Source organism: Channa argus, chromosome 12 (genome assembly GCF_033026475.1).
Source record: "Channa argus isolate prfri chromosome 12, Channa argus male v1.0, whole genome shotgun sequence".
Lineage (NCBI taxonomy): Eukaryota > Metazoa > Chordata > Actinopteri > Anabantiformes > Channidae > Channa > Channa argus.
In genome coordinates this window covers 7,401,912-7,416,645 of record NC_090208.1, presented here as the reverse complement: position 1 = coordinate 7,416,645, position 14,734 = coordinate 7,401,912, and the positions used below count along the sequence as shown (strand labels likewise).

General features: G+C 37.0%; 3 protein-coding genes across 4 annotated transcripts; 2 read left to right on the top strand and 1 right to left on the bottom strand.

The window, feature by feature from the left end:
- The first annotated feature begins 1,359 nt into the window (after positions 1-1,359).
- On the top strand, positions 1,360-4,009 carry LOC137137572 (low affinity immunoglobulin gamma Fc region receptor II-a-like). Its single transcript, XM_067524033.1, has 5 exons — positions 1,360-1,434; positions 1,607-1,663; positions 1,987-2,241; positions 2,347-2,592; positions 3,288-4,009. The coding sequence occupies exons 1-5, from the start codon at positions 1,404-1,406 to the stop codon at positions 3,434-3,436; spliced, it is 738 nt and encodes a 245-aa protein (XP_067380134.1). The 5' UTR covers positions 1,360-1,403; the 3' UTR covers positions 3,437-4,009.
- A 1,943-nt stretch (positions 4,010-5,952) lies between these two features.
- Positions 5,953-9,388, bottom strand: LOC137137540 (butyrophilin subfamily 3 member A2-like). 2 transcript variants are annotated; one of them, XM_067523980.1, is made up of 7 exons: positions 9,045-9,388; positions 8,817-8,883; positions 8,545-8,662; positions 8,016-8,357; positions 7,372-7,650; positions 7,171-7,278; positions 5,953-6,871 (listed from the first exon to the last, which is right to left on the bottom strand). In XM_067523980.1, exons 3-7 carry the CDS (start codon positions 8,651-8,653, stop codon positions 6,246-6,248), a joined length of 1,464 nt encoding a protein of 487 aa, XP_067380081.1. In that variant the 5' UTR covers positions 8,654-8,662; positions 8,817-8,883; positions 9,045-9,388; the 3' UTR covers positions 5,953-6,245. The 2 variants fall into 2 exon arrangements, with proteins under 2 accessions (XP_067380081.1, XP_067380080.1); XM_067523979.1 differs by lacking the exon at positions 8,817-8,883 and having other exon boundaries at positions 9,045-9,386.
- A 194-nt stretch (positions 9,389-9,582) lies between these two features.
- On the top strand, positions 9,583-13,847 carry LOC137137552 (low affinity immunoglobulin gamma Fc region receptor II-like). Its single transcript, XM_067523999.1, has 10 exons — positions 9,583-9,961; positions 10,155-10,217; positions 10,375-10,653; positions 10,864-11,109; positions 11,210-11,359; positions 11,472-11,522; positions 11,998-12,072; positions 12,479-12,553; positions 13,085-13,156; positions 13,419-13,847. Exons 2-10 carry the CDS (start codon positions 10,160-10,162, stop codon positions 13,424-13,426), a joined length of 1,014 nt encoding a protein of 337 aa, XP_067380100.1. The 5' UTR covers positions 9,583-9,961; positions 10,155-10,159; the 3' UTR covers positions 13,427-13,847.
- Positions 13,848-14,734: the final 887 nt, after the last annotated feature.

Below are 14,734 nucleotides of genomic sequence, written 5' to 3'. Positions count from 1 at the left end.
GAGTTTATGGGCTTGTATTAGAGACCAAGTTCAGCCTCTTCTGGCTATGAGCATGTACATGTGCAAAAGGTGAAGTTGGCGACATTAGCAGAACTCATAATGAAATACTAAAAGAGATTCAACAGTGATTTCTGTGAAAAAAGTTGGTTACAACATGAGCCAAAAAAACAAAACAGATTTTATTCAAGACCTCGAGCAGCAGCAGACAGCTGATGCACTGGGTTGCAAACAGAAACAGAAACACCCAACATTATGTATGAAAGTCAATAAATCAATAACCCCCACCTCCAAAAAAACCCCTAAAAACTGTCAAAAAATCAAACACCAAACGAAAAACAACCCAGAAATAACCCAGAAAATCATCCAGAACTTTATTTTATGGAATATACTACAGCAGCAATATAATCCTATCAGCATAGCACTACACAACCGATTCACCCAGAGCGGATTAGTGGTACCGTGACCCAAGAATCCAGTTTTTAAGGTACACAGAAGCCAGAGGAAAGCTAAGGACCAGTCAACCCACATTTCTCCATAGACTCTACAGTCCACATTGTTCATGCTATATGTGTGTCCAGGAAAGTTGCTCTGTTTATTAAAACCCCGTCTCCACCATATTTATTTCATCAGACGAACATGATAGGATTTTGGTTTTCGCAGGATTTGCAGGTTAGTCTACCTGAGAACATCCAGTTGTCGAGTGTGTTAAAGTGCAGCACTTAACTGGCACATTTCTAGTCAATGCAAATGGTCCGAAGTCCAGTTATAAGGATCAGAACATGGTATGATGTCCTTCACAGTGCCTTCCCCAGTTGCAGGCTCAGATTGAAGGTATATTGAAGGGGCTTCCCCTCAGCACCACCTTAGGGTGGGATGTGTGGTTGGGAACTGGATAGAGTGAAGCAGGAGTAACGCAGTGAAACTTGTTGTAGAGGTGACTGAGCTAATCTGCTGTCTACACACCACCGTTTGCTGTGCTGCTGTTTGACTCTGCAGGAGCGTCACCATTTCACACCATGGGAATGACTTTATATATACACAAATAATATCTGAGACAGATCACAGACATAAATGGCATGTGACACTAAGGGACTTTTTGATGCCTCGCGAATGAGAACAAGCTGGTAGAATTCATGGCATCTCTCAGACAGTGTGGGACCCCTGTGATGTCCTAACTATGATTCCTGCAACCAAATACTGAACCTTTAATCATCTTGCTAATTGTGAAAAATCATATTAGAATATTTCTTATACTTTGTTTTTATACAATAAATAAACTATTTATTTGAAAGATAAGGCTTTTGTTCACACCCTCTACAAAGGTGTCATATCAGCCCCAGGAAGAGGAAGTTCTGACCTGTTACTTTGTTTTGTTTGTTTGGCTCAGTCAACAGCTAAATAACATGGGGGTCAGGACGCTCTGCATCTGGCTGTGTGAGTATTCTCCTTTAAAAAGTTTGTATGTAACTGAAATTATTTTGGTTTTGCATCTTTAGGTGCTGCTGAGACCTTTAGATTATTTTTGGGTTAATTTAATTTTACAGTTTGGTTGTTTATTTTGAAATATGAAAGAACAAAAAATCACATTCATCACTTTTCTCCTTAGTGCTGCATGTGTTAATGCTGGTTGGAAATGTTCACCACGGCTACGCAGGGGATGAAGGTAGGCTGGAGTTTGAGGATGATTTGTCTATGATAAAACTAAACCATTAGCATTTTGACAAAATATAACTGTAATAAGTGTTTCAGTATGAGTCAGATAAAAAACCCTGTGTAAAATGTTTCTTAGCTTTATGTTTTTTACTGTATGAAACATGAATTTCAGACATTTTTTGACAATGATGCATTGTTATACGGGAATAAATCATTTTTGTGTCTTGATGAAAGAAAATGTTTTATACTAGAGTGAAATAATATTTACTTTATTAGCTAAAGGTTAGCCCACATTTTCCATCACTTTAATCTTCCTATTTCTCTGTGTTTCAGAGGATTTTTGGATCATTCCATCCAGACTGCAGGTCTTTGAATACGGCTCCATCTCCTTTAACTGTACGGGTCCTAACACCACATCTGGATGGAGTGTGTTCAGGAGGCTCAAGGGAGAAGTCAGCATGTGTGTGAGTAACTGGGAGACAACGTCCGTCTGTGCTATCAAACCTGTTTATCCATCAGACAGTGGAGAATATCAGTGTGAGACTGAGGACGGACAGAGAAGCAACATCATCAACATTACGGTCACTGGTAGGATCACTGCAGCTACATAGTTAAACTTCTATAATTTCATATCCTGCTGCAGGTTTTAAAACCAGATCAGATGACATGTTTAACATAAATCTTCCCAATCAGATGGCTCTGTGATCCTCGTGAGTCCTGTCCTTCCTGTAGTGGAAGGAGACTCTGCGACTCTGAGCTGCAGGAGTAAGAAGACGTCCTCTGCCCACGTAGCTGATTTCTATAAAGATGGCCTCCTCATCAGCAATGGCTCCTTTGGAGAGATGACCATCAGCAGGGTTTCTAAATCTAATGAAGGATTCTACAAGTGCAGCATCTCTGACTTTGGGGAATCACCAGAGAACTGGTTGGCTGTTAGAGGTGAGATGATGAAGTCCATTAATTTATTCCCACGCTCATGTTCTTCTCCTTAATATGAAGTGGCAACCAGCAGCATTAGGGAAGAATTGGAAACTGAATGATTCAGTCTGTCCAAAGTTTGCATGGAAGTTAATTAGTGCAGTACACCTCAGTTTGGCCGACAACTCCCCATAAAGCCACCAATGTTTGCTTTTACTAATTCATTTTTTAAAGCAAAAACAGTCAAGTGTCACTGATCTTTCTCTAACTTTAAACTGCTTCACTTGTTTAAACCAAACTAACAAACTGAAAACTAACCATTGAACTCTGTCATAACACAGTCCTGCTCTTTGTTTGCCTGCATCTGTTCCAACCACCTTCCTGCAACGTGCTTTCTATTCCTCTGAGCATCATCATCCACTGATCATGTTCCCTACAGACATGTAAAGGTGTTTGCAGTTGATGCTGACTGTTGTGATAGCTTCATATTTAGGGTGTAGATATGAAAGTGATCAAATTTGTAAAAAAACTGAATAAGCACTGAGTGTAGTTTTTAACATATTTATCCCATTATTTGTTTCATACTGATGGACTCACATGTTTTACTGTCTCTGATCACTTATTTGAAGACGTTACATGATTGTTTGCTTTTACAGTAACACATGGAGTTGAGCTTTGTTTCATGACGTTACATCACGTGTCCATTGTCTTTGCAGCAGTCCACAGAAAGACCAATGTCCCCTCAGACCACTCCTGTCATATTTATTCCATCTTGGGTACAGTTTTTACCATAGTGATGGTGGGTCTGCTGCTGCTGCTGCTGGGACTATTTCACTGTGGGAAACTCAGGGTTACACAAAAATAACTGATAGTACGAAGGATGCTGGAGTGTGAGGGAGTCGACTGCAGAGTTAAAATGATGGTGGTTATAATGTGCTGTATCTGTTGGTGCTGTTTATCTTGTTTTTCTATGCACCAACCTATTTTTTTATGCAACCATCAGCCACAATAAGAATATGTACTGTAGTGATGATTTTTATAAAAAATATTATGAACTAAAGTGGTTAAAATCAGATTCACCTTTACCAACAGTGACCTTTGACCTTTACATTTTAATTAAATATTTAACATGTTTTGCCATAATTACTCTGAAAAGTATTGTTTAAAATATTCTCAGTGGATTAAGTTTACTTTTTTACTTGGACAATCTGCTTAGAACTTTTACTTGAGTAAAAGATATGAAGTGGTACTTTCTTTTTCAGGCCAACACTTGCACATTTTCTTAATTATTGAGATTGTGTACTTCTACCCCCTCTGCACAAAGTGTATCACATTTTGATGTGTATTGCTGTGGATGATCTGTGTACTTTTCTTACCTTTACCCTGAACTGCTTGTGGCATTTGTATAAGCACATTGTGATTATAATACTTTCGTACCACAAACTGTGGCAGGTTTCGTCAGGTAAAATAAAGGTCTGAAACAAACGTCTGCTGCATTCTTATATTTACATTGGCAGTTAAGGTTGAAATGGAGGTTAAACCACATACTGAACCCACGTGTGACCTATTTTAAAAAGACAGAGCCTCGATCTTATGTTACTTTAGCCACAGCACATGCAGGTGATAATTTGAGCTTCTGAGAGAGAGAAAGGGACGAACAAAAAGGGCCTTATTCTTTGCCTGAGAAAGTTGAGGTACGACAACAAAGCTGGCCATAAAGTAGGGTGTACTTTAGGACAAGTAGGTCGTGGTAGGCAGACGGTCGAAAATGCTTGAAGTTTTCTGCAACAGGTTTCCACTGGAGAATGAAGACTGAGACTGTTTTTTTTTACTACCAGCAGAAAACAAGAGACCGAGACTTATTGAAGGTGGGTGAAATCTTGTGGTTATAGAAAACTTGATACTATCACAAACTCTAGAAAGGACAACAAGCCTGGGGATTGTGTCACAAAACTTTCGCATGAGGACTTTAATTTAACTCCATTCTGTAACATTTTGTTTTGTTGTATCCATGAGGATGTTTGTACATGACATGACCTGATGTACAGTTCACTGCATAACATTAAGGATTTTAAGATTTCTTAGCATGTTTGTTTTGAACCTAAACTCAACCAAACCCATGTTAGCACAATTGTAGTGCAGCAGTTCCTGACACCTTATGATAAACAGGACTTTGCTTTAAATTTATATTTAACATTTTAAGGAGCAGTTTCATTATATTTAGCCATTTCCATGTTTTCAAAGTAGGTTCTGGTTACATTTTGCTCTGGACCAAAAATAACCTCATAATAAGTGTCAATGCCAAAGTATGAACCACAGATCTTCTTACAATTCATTAGTAGCCTATCTGACCTTAATAAATGGATGATTAAGCCTTAATCAACGTTTCAGAGAGCAGGGCGAGCATATTTGTTAGGTTCTTACACAGTTTATGGATAAAATCTACTGTCACATGAATGTGAACATAACAGCTATCATGATTTTAAAATGTTTTATTGAAAGTAAAATGGGCAGCGTCATCATCAGAGGGGCTGGTATTAAGGTGTTTTCCCAAATCGTCTTCCTGCTCTGACACATCTACTGTATCTGCTTCCTCATCTTGGAAGATCAAATCAAATACCTCTTGCACAGTATGTCTTTTTACCTCAGACACTGAAATGTCAGCTCAGGTACCTTTATGAGCTTATTACCTCCCAACCCCTCTTTTTTTATCTCTCTTGATTGAATATATTAGAATTTTTTTGAAATGTATCTACATTGTCTTGTTGTTGCAGGTGCAGATCTCACGCCTGAACCCTCTGACCTCTGTATGACTTCTGTTCCTTTTGTTTATTATGTATGATGCCTCTTATGCTGTTTTCCTCTTTCACTGTTTAGTAATTCCCACATGACCCTTCAAAGACCGACAGGTGCATGTTTCTGCAGGAACCTGGGCAAATGTGGTGGAAGCAGACAGTTTTAAACCCTTTGAACACTGTCACCACAGTCCCATAAAAAAAACTACACATATACACTATGTACATTTTCACAGTTTCAAGATTCACACTATTTTCCGTGATTTAACACATACTGTAAAATCTAAAATCCATTTTAATAGATATGAGTCGAACTTGACCCAAACAGTATTGTAAGGGTTAAAAGAGATTAAATATTAGATTAAAACTATCACAGTGTAATTTAGGTCACTGTGTGATTTGTAATTTTTATCTTAATAAAAAGGAGTTGATGTCAGTGTTGATGTTTTGTGGTGTAAATCTGCATTAATAAGATGCATCATGTTATGTTATTTTTACCTAAAGACAGACTAAAATATTGACACAATCATGACATAATTAATTCTTTTAATGGCTCTGAATAAAGCGTCTTCTGAGTCACGTCTCTCAGGTTCTCTGTCAGTTCTTTATTTAGTTTTGACATTCACTTGTTTTACAAGTCGACTATTTACTGACAAATTCTGATTCATTTACAGGTTGCAGGACTTATTCTTATAGCACCATATTAGGAAATTATTTCAGTCCATGAAAACATGGAGTTTGTTGGAAATTCAAGTTTTATTGTCCTACACAAATATAAAAAATCATCAATATACAACACGATAAAAAAAATAAAAATTAAATCTGACTTTTTAAAAACTAAAATGAATAAACCAAATATTCTTCATATTTACACATCAATCACACAGGATCTTCAGATGACTGATTTTTTTGTTCCTCTTCTGTTTCTGGCTGCTCTGACTCCAGCTTTGTCTGAATCACATGTCTCTGTTTCTCTGTCTCTGTCAGTTGTTTCTCTAATTGTTCTTTCTCATTCACTAGTTTCCCTTTCCTTTCTGTCATTTCATTGATCATTTTCTCTGTTGACTCCAGTAGTTTCTCTGTGTTCTGTATCATTTCTTCACATTCTGTTTTTCTGCTCTCCAGATGTTTTTTGCTATTTTGACGCTTTTTTATTTTTTTCTCTCTGTCCAATGTCGGCTTTTCCTTCAGCTTCTTCTTGTTTTCCTCTGTCTGTATCTTCACCTCCTGCAATAATTGGCTTAGTTTCTCTCTCTGGTTCTTCAGATCCTTCTTCTGCTCTCTCAGTGTTGTAATTACATGTTCTACATGTTGAAGTTCTTCATCCTTCTTCTGTAACTTCTCATCAAGATTTACCTTTGTCTTCTCCAAATAATTCACTTTCTCACTTCCTGTCATCAGATGTTCTCTCTGTCCTTCCATCAGAAGCTGAAGTTCTGCTGTGTTGTTGGATGTTTTGCTCTTTTCTTTTTCCACCTCAGTCTCATCCTGATGCATCTTGGTCTCTGGGTGAACACAAAATCATTAAAGATTGAGAAACAAAGTATCCATGGAAGCACCGCAGAAATGTACTATAATAATTATTATTATGTTATGCTGCTTTGGTTCTTTAATTAACAACATACACTTTAGAGAGACATGAAACCAAGTCATAGAGAGAGAGAAACAACATGTCACAAACTTTTACCAGGTTGGGACTTAAACCATGTGAAGTTACAATTGCATGTTAATTATAATTATTAATAACAACAATGATAATAATAATCATAATTAATAATAGAAAATCAATAAACCTCTGACTTACTGTTTATTTTCCACACAGCAAAGACAACTGTCAGAACACACATGAAGCAAACAACCAAGCTGATAGTGATGCGAACTGAAGAACTAAATTGAGCTGTGAAGAAATCATCTAAAATAATAAAACACAAAACCAAATATATTAAATACAATACATGTATCAGAAGCTGAGACAGAGATCAAATGACTAAAAACCATTTTTTACCTGGAACATGTATGTGTGTCTCTCTGGTCTGGTTGATGTTGTTCTGTTGGACTCTACAGTTGAATCTGTTTCCGTGTCTCTTGTCCACAGTGACTGTGCTGCTGACAGTATAGAGGTCATCAGGACCTCTGACTGTCTCTGTAGGTCCAGCAGAGAGGACGTTTCCCCCAACATCAAACCACAACACCTCAGGCTCTGGATACCAGCCTTCAGATTTACACTTCAACACTACCCCACTGCTGAGTTTGGAAATCTCTATCTCAGGTGAGGAGACAGAACCTGAAGTAGAAATGTCAAAAAGTTGCTTTTGGCATTTTATCATAAATAAACTTGATGATTGAAACAGTTATTTATAAACTTCAAATGTTCCTCTGATGGACTAAAATGCCCCTTTCTTACAGTAGATACTCTTGTTGTTAGTCCTGGTCCCTCTCAATGCCAAAATCACTTATCACCTTGTTGCTTTTACAGTACTGTTCACCCATTCATCTCTACTGATGCTTATCTAGGTCCTTACCACAGTGACAGTAATGCAGATGTCCAAATATAACAAATGCTCCTTCTTAACATTATTATACATTTCAGGCAGAATATCTTTCTCTCTAAATACGTATTTATTCTTTTCCTGAATGATACGGACTCACCAACAAGAAGCTCAGACACATGGTCTGTGCTGGATGTTGGAAGAAAGCATCTGTATGTTCCTGCATCAGAGAGTTTCACTTTGGAGATTCTCAGTGAAATGTCTCCACACTTCAGTTTGTTGATGAATAGTGACGTCCTCCCAACATATGATGGATTCTGCTGCATCAGGAGCTCCTCACCATCGCGTCTCAAATGGACAAATCTAGGGTCTAGATCAGGTCTCGCCCACTCCACAGCCAGGTGAGTAGCATCAGCAACAGGTTCCAGGTGACATGGCAAAATGACATCATCTCCAACCATCGCCACTATTGGTTGAGGAGAACCAATCACATGAGACTGACCTAAGAGGAAAGACTTTGTGTTATATCACAGTAGATTTTCTGCTTTCTTTACATCAGTCTTGACAGATCCAGCTGTAGTCAGACTGGCAACAAGCTACGACAGACACAGTTGTTTTATACTTTCTGACTCTGATATTTTACCTTGACAAACAAAGGCTTTCGTTTTTGTGTCTGTGTGCAACTTTACCTTCACAGGATTGTGTTAACAGAAGGAAGACAACAGCGTGGGACAAAACCAAGACAGTGAAGCCACAGACGCGTGGTTTCAAGAGCTGTCTGTCCTGAATGTGAATCATCCTGAAGTTCTGAAAATGAAAATAATTCAATTGTGAAATGTGAAACCGACCATGACAAATATAAAAACAAGGAAGTGTAATCATAGGGGGTTGTTTTTCTAGACTTGTGTGAATAATGTTTATGAATAAACAAAAAAGAAAGAAAGAAATGGGGGATCCTCACATGGTAAATTTAAAGCTTTTTCAAACTGAATGAAGCTGGTTTGGTCACATTTGACCTTTGAATGGAGCTCAAGGGTAACACAAAGGACATGGACATGTATTAAAATCAAATAAAAAATATTTAATGAGACTTTTTATCTAGAAAGTATAACAGAAATATAACAGTATGCTAATGATAATTGCTAAAATAAAGTAAGAAAACATGTTTTTCATGCAAAAGTCCACATACCTGTTGTGTGTCCCAGTGTCCTCAGAGTTGGTTTTCCTAACTCGAATGTGGACTTTCACACCAATCGTTTTAGATCACGTGTGTTGACTTTATCACTTATTATCTTCAATAAATGAAAGCGCATCTTTTAAATTGTATTTTCTAAATGCATAAAGCTCCACTCTTTTCTTTTATTTCTATAATTTGTAGGACTGTTGTAATATCTCAGGTCAGATTTAGTCCAGTATACTGACAAAGAGCATGTGTACTTGTCCTCGTCCTGTACTTTCGTTTCTATTCATGTTGTTTACTTAATGCCAGTAAAACGTTCAAGCTGAAACTGAACTCTGGACCTGCCTCCTGTTGTTCATTAAAACACTATAGTAACTTAACCCACAGGGGGGTGGAACAGGCTGCCTGTCTTAAAGGAGAAAGAGGGGAATGACAGTAAATATCTTACTCATAGTAGATATTAGTAGAAGGCCAAATATATTATTGTGATGTCCTATTACATGTCCAAATATCTGTTGGATTTGTTTTATTTCCTGTATGTTCTATAAGTCAGACTCACTGCTGCCACCTGGTGACATTGTGTTTTGAATTTTAATTTTTCTAATTTCCGAACCTCTTTGTTTCTCAGAAACTTCAGACCTGAAGTTGCCTCAGTCACCAGAGGAGACGATACAATAAATTGATCCCTGATAAAAACCACTAGAACAAACTGTTTTGGCCCAAGCAGCAGAGCCTGAAGAGCAGACACTAAAACAAAGCTTTTCTACTTGACACAGCTTCAGCATTAAGTTATTTTGTATCTACATGATCTATCAGCCACAGAGGAAGAGGAGGTTCTCACATTTGAATTCAACTGTACATGTGATGCTCAGACAGGCGACAAGTGGACGACAACATGCAAGTTGCAGATCTCTGCATCAGACTGTGTGAGTACTGAGCCTAAATCTAAAAGTATAGTCAATCAGTTGTTTTATAACAATGTTACTGAACATTTTCGTATTTTCTTACATATTTAGTTTAATGTTCTTCATGCACTTGGAGTTTGCAGATTAGATTAAAACTACATCACAATGAGTTGTAATTTATCTTCTGACACACAGCTCTCTGTCATTGTTTTAGAAGTGATGAACATGTTGTTGATGTTGGTTGTTCAGCTTCACCTCAGTTATTCTCTGAAAGATGGTAAGAAGCAGACTTTTAATTTTATGCAGAAATGTTGTTTTTATCGCTTGAGGAAAGTTAAGGTCATTTAATTTACATATTTTGACCAATAACAATTTGTATGATGAATTTGAACAATGCTGGTAAATGCAAATTTGTCACCAACTCTCTCTTGCAGATGCAGTTTTTCCTCAGGTTTTTCCTCAGGTTTTTCCAAACAGACAGCAGCACTTTGAACATGGCACCATTAATGTCAGCTGTGAAGGACTGAATGGACTGAAAGGTTGGAGAGTGCTGAGGAGGGTAAAGGGAACTGTTAAACCATGTGCTGCTACCTGGGACAAATCAACAGGACCCTGCACTATAACACCTGCATATGTAGTGATGGACAGTGGAGAATACTGGTGTGAAATGGGAGGAATAAAGAAAAGTAACAGCATCAACATCACTGTCACTTGTAAGTAAAGAGTAAAACACTGAGTTCATGTCATGTTAAAGTCTCGTTACATTAGTCTATACAGATGTCAGGTTGGAGATTAAATCATTGATATGTCCAGTGTGTTATATGTCTTATTGTTTAGCTTTGTTCCCTTTATGTAAAAATTAATAAGTATTTTCAACATACAACAATTCTTAGCAAAAAATAATTTCCAAAACATGTGTTCAGCTGGTTTTGTGATCCTGGAGAGTCCTGTTCCTTCTGTAATGGAGGGAGATAATGTGACTCTGTGCTGCAGAGAAAAGCAGACGGCCTCCAGCCTCTCAGCTACATTCTATAAAGATGGCATCTTCATGGGGAGCTCAGCGAGACGAGAGATAACCATAGACGCTGTTTCCAAGTCGGATGAAGGACTCTACAAGTGCAGCATCAGTGGAGCTGGAGAATCACCAGAGAGCTGGGTGACTGTCAGAGGTCAGAGCAGCATTAGTGATGATTTGACTGAAATCGTGTTTTGTACTGAGCCTGTGTCAAGTTCCACATTTTAAAGATTCATACAACACTTTTTTTCTAGCACATCATGAGGAGCCTCATCCATCCCCCACTCACCCCCCTCAGCCCTTTATGACACAAACACTTAGCATATGTGTCAGTGTTGTGTTGGTGTCTCTGCTGGTGTTGATGGGACTACGTCAGTGGAGAAAGCACCATACAACCACCCGAGGTAGAAACTTAAGTTACTGACAGAAGCTTTGCAAAAAAGTTGGATCCTCATAATCTAACTAAAAGCAGAGAACCAGTTCCTGGTGGCCTTCACAACTTTGTTTATCTTACAGATGCTCCAACATCTCCTTCCTGTTCTCAACCCCCCTCTTCTTCAATAACAGGTGAGGGACTTACGTTTTTCATACTGTACTGTTAAATTAATTGGTTTTGGAGTGAGTTGATTTCTCTGCCGACTATGTTAAGAATTATGTATAATATAAAACTAAACTGCAAATGTGATTACATTTTTGCGAAGAATGTAATTTCAAACATTTTATATTTCATGTGAACATAATAAGAAATTTTGAGTGTCATGGCAAAGACAGTGAATACTTATGTACATGTGATATTTTTCATTTTTTATGTTGAATAAATTTGCAAAGATTTCAAACAAACTTCTTTCAAGTTGACATTATGGGGTTTTTGTTTGTATAATTTTGAGAAAAATAATGACTTTAATGCATTTTGGACTAAGGTTGTAACATAACAAAATGTGGAAAAAGTTAAGCATGTGAATACTATTTGGATGTACTGTATATGATTAATTGTTATCTAAGTCTTTAAACTGTTTGTTTGTTGGTGTGTTGTATGTTTCAGTCTATGAAGACGTTGGTGTATCTGTTCCGCAGGGGACGAGAAACACCAGTGTCACAAAACAAAAGAGGAGAAGAGGTAGGTTGTTCAAAGTTGGTGCTGTTGTTCAATGTCCACTATGGTGTTTGTGATATAAAATAAAGTGTGTGTAAATCATTTTCATACTTTTTAAAAACTACATTAGTATCTATGATTACCTGGCCTGGCTTACCTGGTGTTTTTGCAATAATAAAGCCCAAATCAAGATTGTCGTTTTAAATTTTTAATTTGTAAATGCAAAACTACTACTACTTTTGTTTGGGTCTCTAAGACAAAAACCAGTGGAGAAAATTCGATTTTAATCAATTATAAATTTAGTGATTAAAAACTACACTAGTTATGACCTTACTGTAATCAACTAGCTGCTATCAGCACTGACAAAAAGCACAAAGCTCTTACTAAATTTCACATAGAAGCTACTGTATTCTTTATGTTCATATTTCAGGTTGTCGAAACGAAAATGTAGCAGATCCAAACAATGCCACATATGCTGCTATCAGTGTAAAGAGGAAGGACGGAGGTATGTTTTAAATTTCCTATAATCAATAATTTACTGAAAGTGGAACAAAATTTGTAATTGTATTTGTCTGCATTGATTATTAAACTCCAATAGCCTATTCAAAGTAACTGAAATACCTTCATGTAGAGCTTCACGTAACTTGCAGCATCTGTGTTTTTTTTTAAAATGTTTCTTACAGTCATACTGATAAACCACCATATTTTATCTTCTGTCTGTTCACACACACTTTCTATAATAACAGAGCTGGTGCAGCTTTTAAATACACTCACTGTGGTCTACTACCATCATCATTATACTGTAGTTTGTCTTGAGGAAGACACTGAGTCAAAGTTTTTGATGAGACACTAATTGACGTGTAAGACACTTTAATTAGAATATTTATTTTGTAAGTTGATCAAAATTGTTTAAGTTATGTTTTATCATGTTTTAATTTATATTCATCAACCTCTAATTTTAAACAGCTGATCTAAGAATATTAAATGTGAACATTTACATGCAGTCTTTTATAAATGTTAATGTTTTCCTTCTCAGTTTCAAGAGAGTCAAACGTATCAGATCCAATCACATCAACCTATGCTGTTGTCATGCGGAGGACGGAGACAGGTACTGTCATTGTTTTTGTATTGTGGTGGTGTTGTCTATGCAGTCGGTGGAGCATATATCAAAGTTACAATAATTTTTTAAATCACTTGTAATAATCAATGTTCATCTAGGATAAATATTTGTCAAATCCCAAAATGCTTTACTGTATATAAATGTGTGTATGTACACACATTAATATACAGTAAAGCATTTTCAAGCATTTTGAATAACATGCTAATGTACTAACCCTGTTAACATGTTTACATTTATGTGTCTTTTTCAGGTTGCTGACAGAAAAAAAACTGGCAGAAGAATAAAATACTGTGTGCAAGATGAAGAAATACTAAAATAAAAATACTTCAGACAGCCACAGTCATTTGTAGTTTTTTAAGTGAACATACTCAGTTTTCAGCTTTTTGAAGAACCACTGTTTTTATTACCATCAATTTATTTCTTTGTCTTTTAGTTTTATAGTCTAACTCATATTAATCTGCAGCATTATGCATTTGTTTTGTTTGGTTTTTTATAAATGGATGTTGAAAGCATTTTACAATAGACTGACACCAAACCTAAAGTCAGCATTAGTCTTCACATGCACATCGGTGTATTAAAAGTGTTGTGGTTTATGACAGAGTGACAGTTAAACCACCGTATTTTATCTTCTCGGTCTGATCACACGTCTGAAAACGCTGTTTTCAAGAACTGAGCTTCTGCAGCCATAAAAAAACTCTGTGGTTAATGTCTTGTTAAGCTTCAGCTTGACCTGACAGAAACTTATGAAGTGGCAGGTCTTTACCTGTACATTACTGAGACAATAAAGTAAAGATACCAAGAGAATCTGTGCAATTTGTGTATATAATAATAAGAATAACATAAATAACAATAAGCAGTTTTTTGTCTTTGTATATAAGCTGTGAAATAATGGAAACACAGTATAACTGTCAGACCCACAGCAGCAGTGTGTCCAAGCATAAACTGATATTCAGCAGACACTTCAGTATCGAGTTTCATGTTGTTATTTAGATTTTGACTGCATCAAATCTCTAAAATCCCCATTGATTAGTTGACTTGTGTTTGTATGTAATTTACTTTTTCCATTAGTGTAAGAAATGCAGCAAATCTCTGTTGTATCTGCTGCCACCAGATGTTCCCACGCTCTCGCTCTTCCTTTGCTTTATCAGCCACAGATTCATCCAGCCCCTCCCATTTTTGTGTCTTAGCTCTGCTTTCCCTCCTTCACCACCACCTGACCAACCCTCTTTCTGTTTCCACTTGACTCAGTCACATGTCAGAACCAAAAATGCTTTACAGGCTTGTATTACGAAACACATTAAGACTATTCTGGGCAGGAGCATGTATAGGTGCAAAAAGGAAGAGTTGCTAAATAGAACTAGAAAAGGCAATTTCCAAGGAAATTACGTGGGAGAGCTGTTAAGTCGCCCGGTAGAGGCCGACCGCTCAGAAGCTGCTGAGAGCAGAGGCGTTTGCACGTTCAAAGCCGCAAACGCTGAAGAGAGATAAATACAAACAAAAAGACAAAAAAGAAGATGACAAGAAAAGGAAAAAATCCAAAATCCCAGGAAAAGTTGAATTCATAAA

Bases quoted from the DNA above. Each gene is read 5' to 3' on its own strand.
- LOC137137572 (XM_067524033.1), top strand. From the start codon at position 1,404: ATGGGGGTCAGGACGCTCTGCATCTGGCTGT. The intron at 1,435-1,606 runs GTGAGTATTCTC...TTTTCTCCTTAG, and splicing joins GACGCTCTGCATCTGGCTGT to TGCTGCATGTGTTAATGCTG. The intron at 2,242-2,346 runs GTAGGATCACTG...CTTCCCAATCAG, and splicing joins CATCAACATTACGGTCACTG to ATGGCTCTGTGATCCTCGTG.
- LOC137137540 (XM_067523980.1), bottom strand. From the start codon at position 8,653: ATGATTCACATTCAGGACAGACAGCTCTTGAAACCACGCGTCTGTGGC. The intron at 8,358-8,544 runs GTAAAGTTGCAC...CTTTCCTCTTAG, and splicing joins GTTAACACAATCCTGTGAAG to GTCAGTCTCATGTGATTGGT. The intron at 7,279-7,371 runs GTAAAAAATGGT...TTATTATTTTAG, and splicing joins GACACACATACATGTTCCAG to ATGATTTCTTCACAGCTCAA.
- LOC137137552 (XM_067523999.1), top strand. From the start codon at position 10,160: ATGAACATGTTGTTGATGTTGGTTGTTCAGCTTCACCTCAGTTATTCT. The intron at 11,360-11,471 runs GTAGAAACTTAA...TTTATCTTACAG, and splicing joins GCACCATACAACCACCCGAG to ATGCTCCAACATCTCCTTCC. The intron at 12,554-13,084 runs GTATGTTTTAAA...TTTCCTTCTCAG, and splicing joins TGTAAAGAGGAAGGACGGAG to TTTCAAGAGAGTCAAACGTA.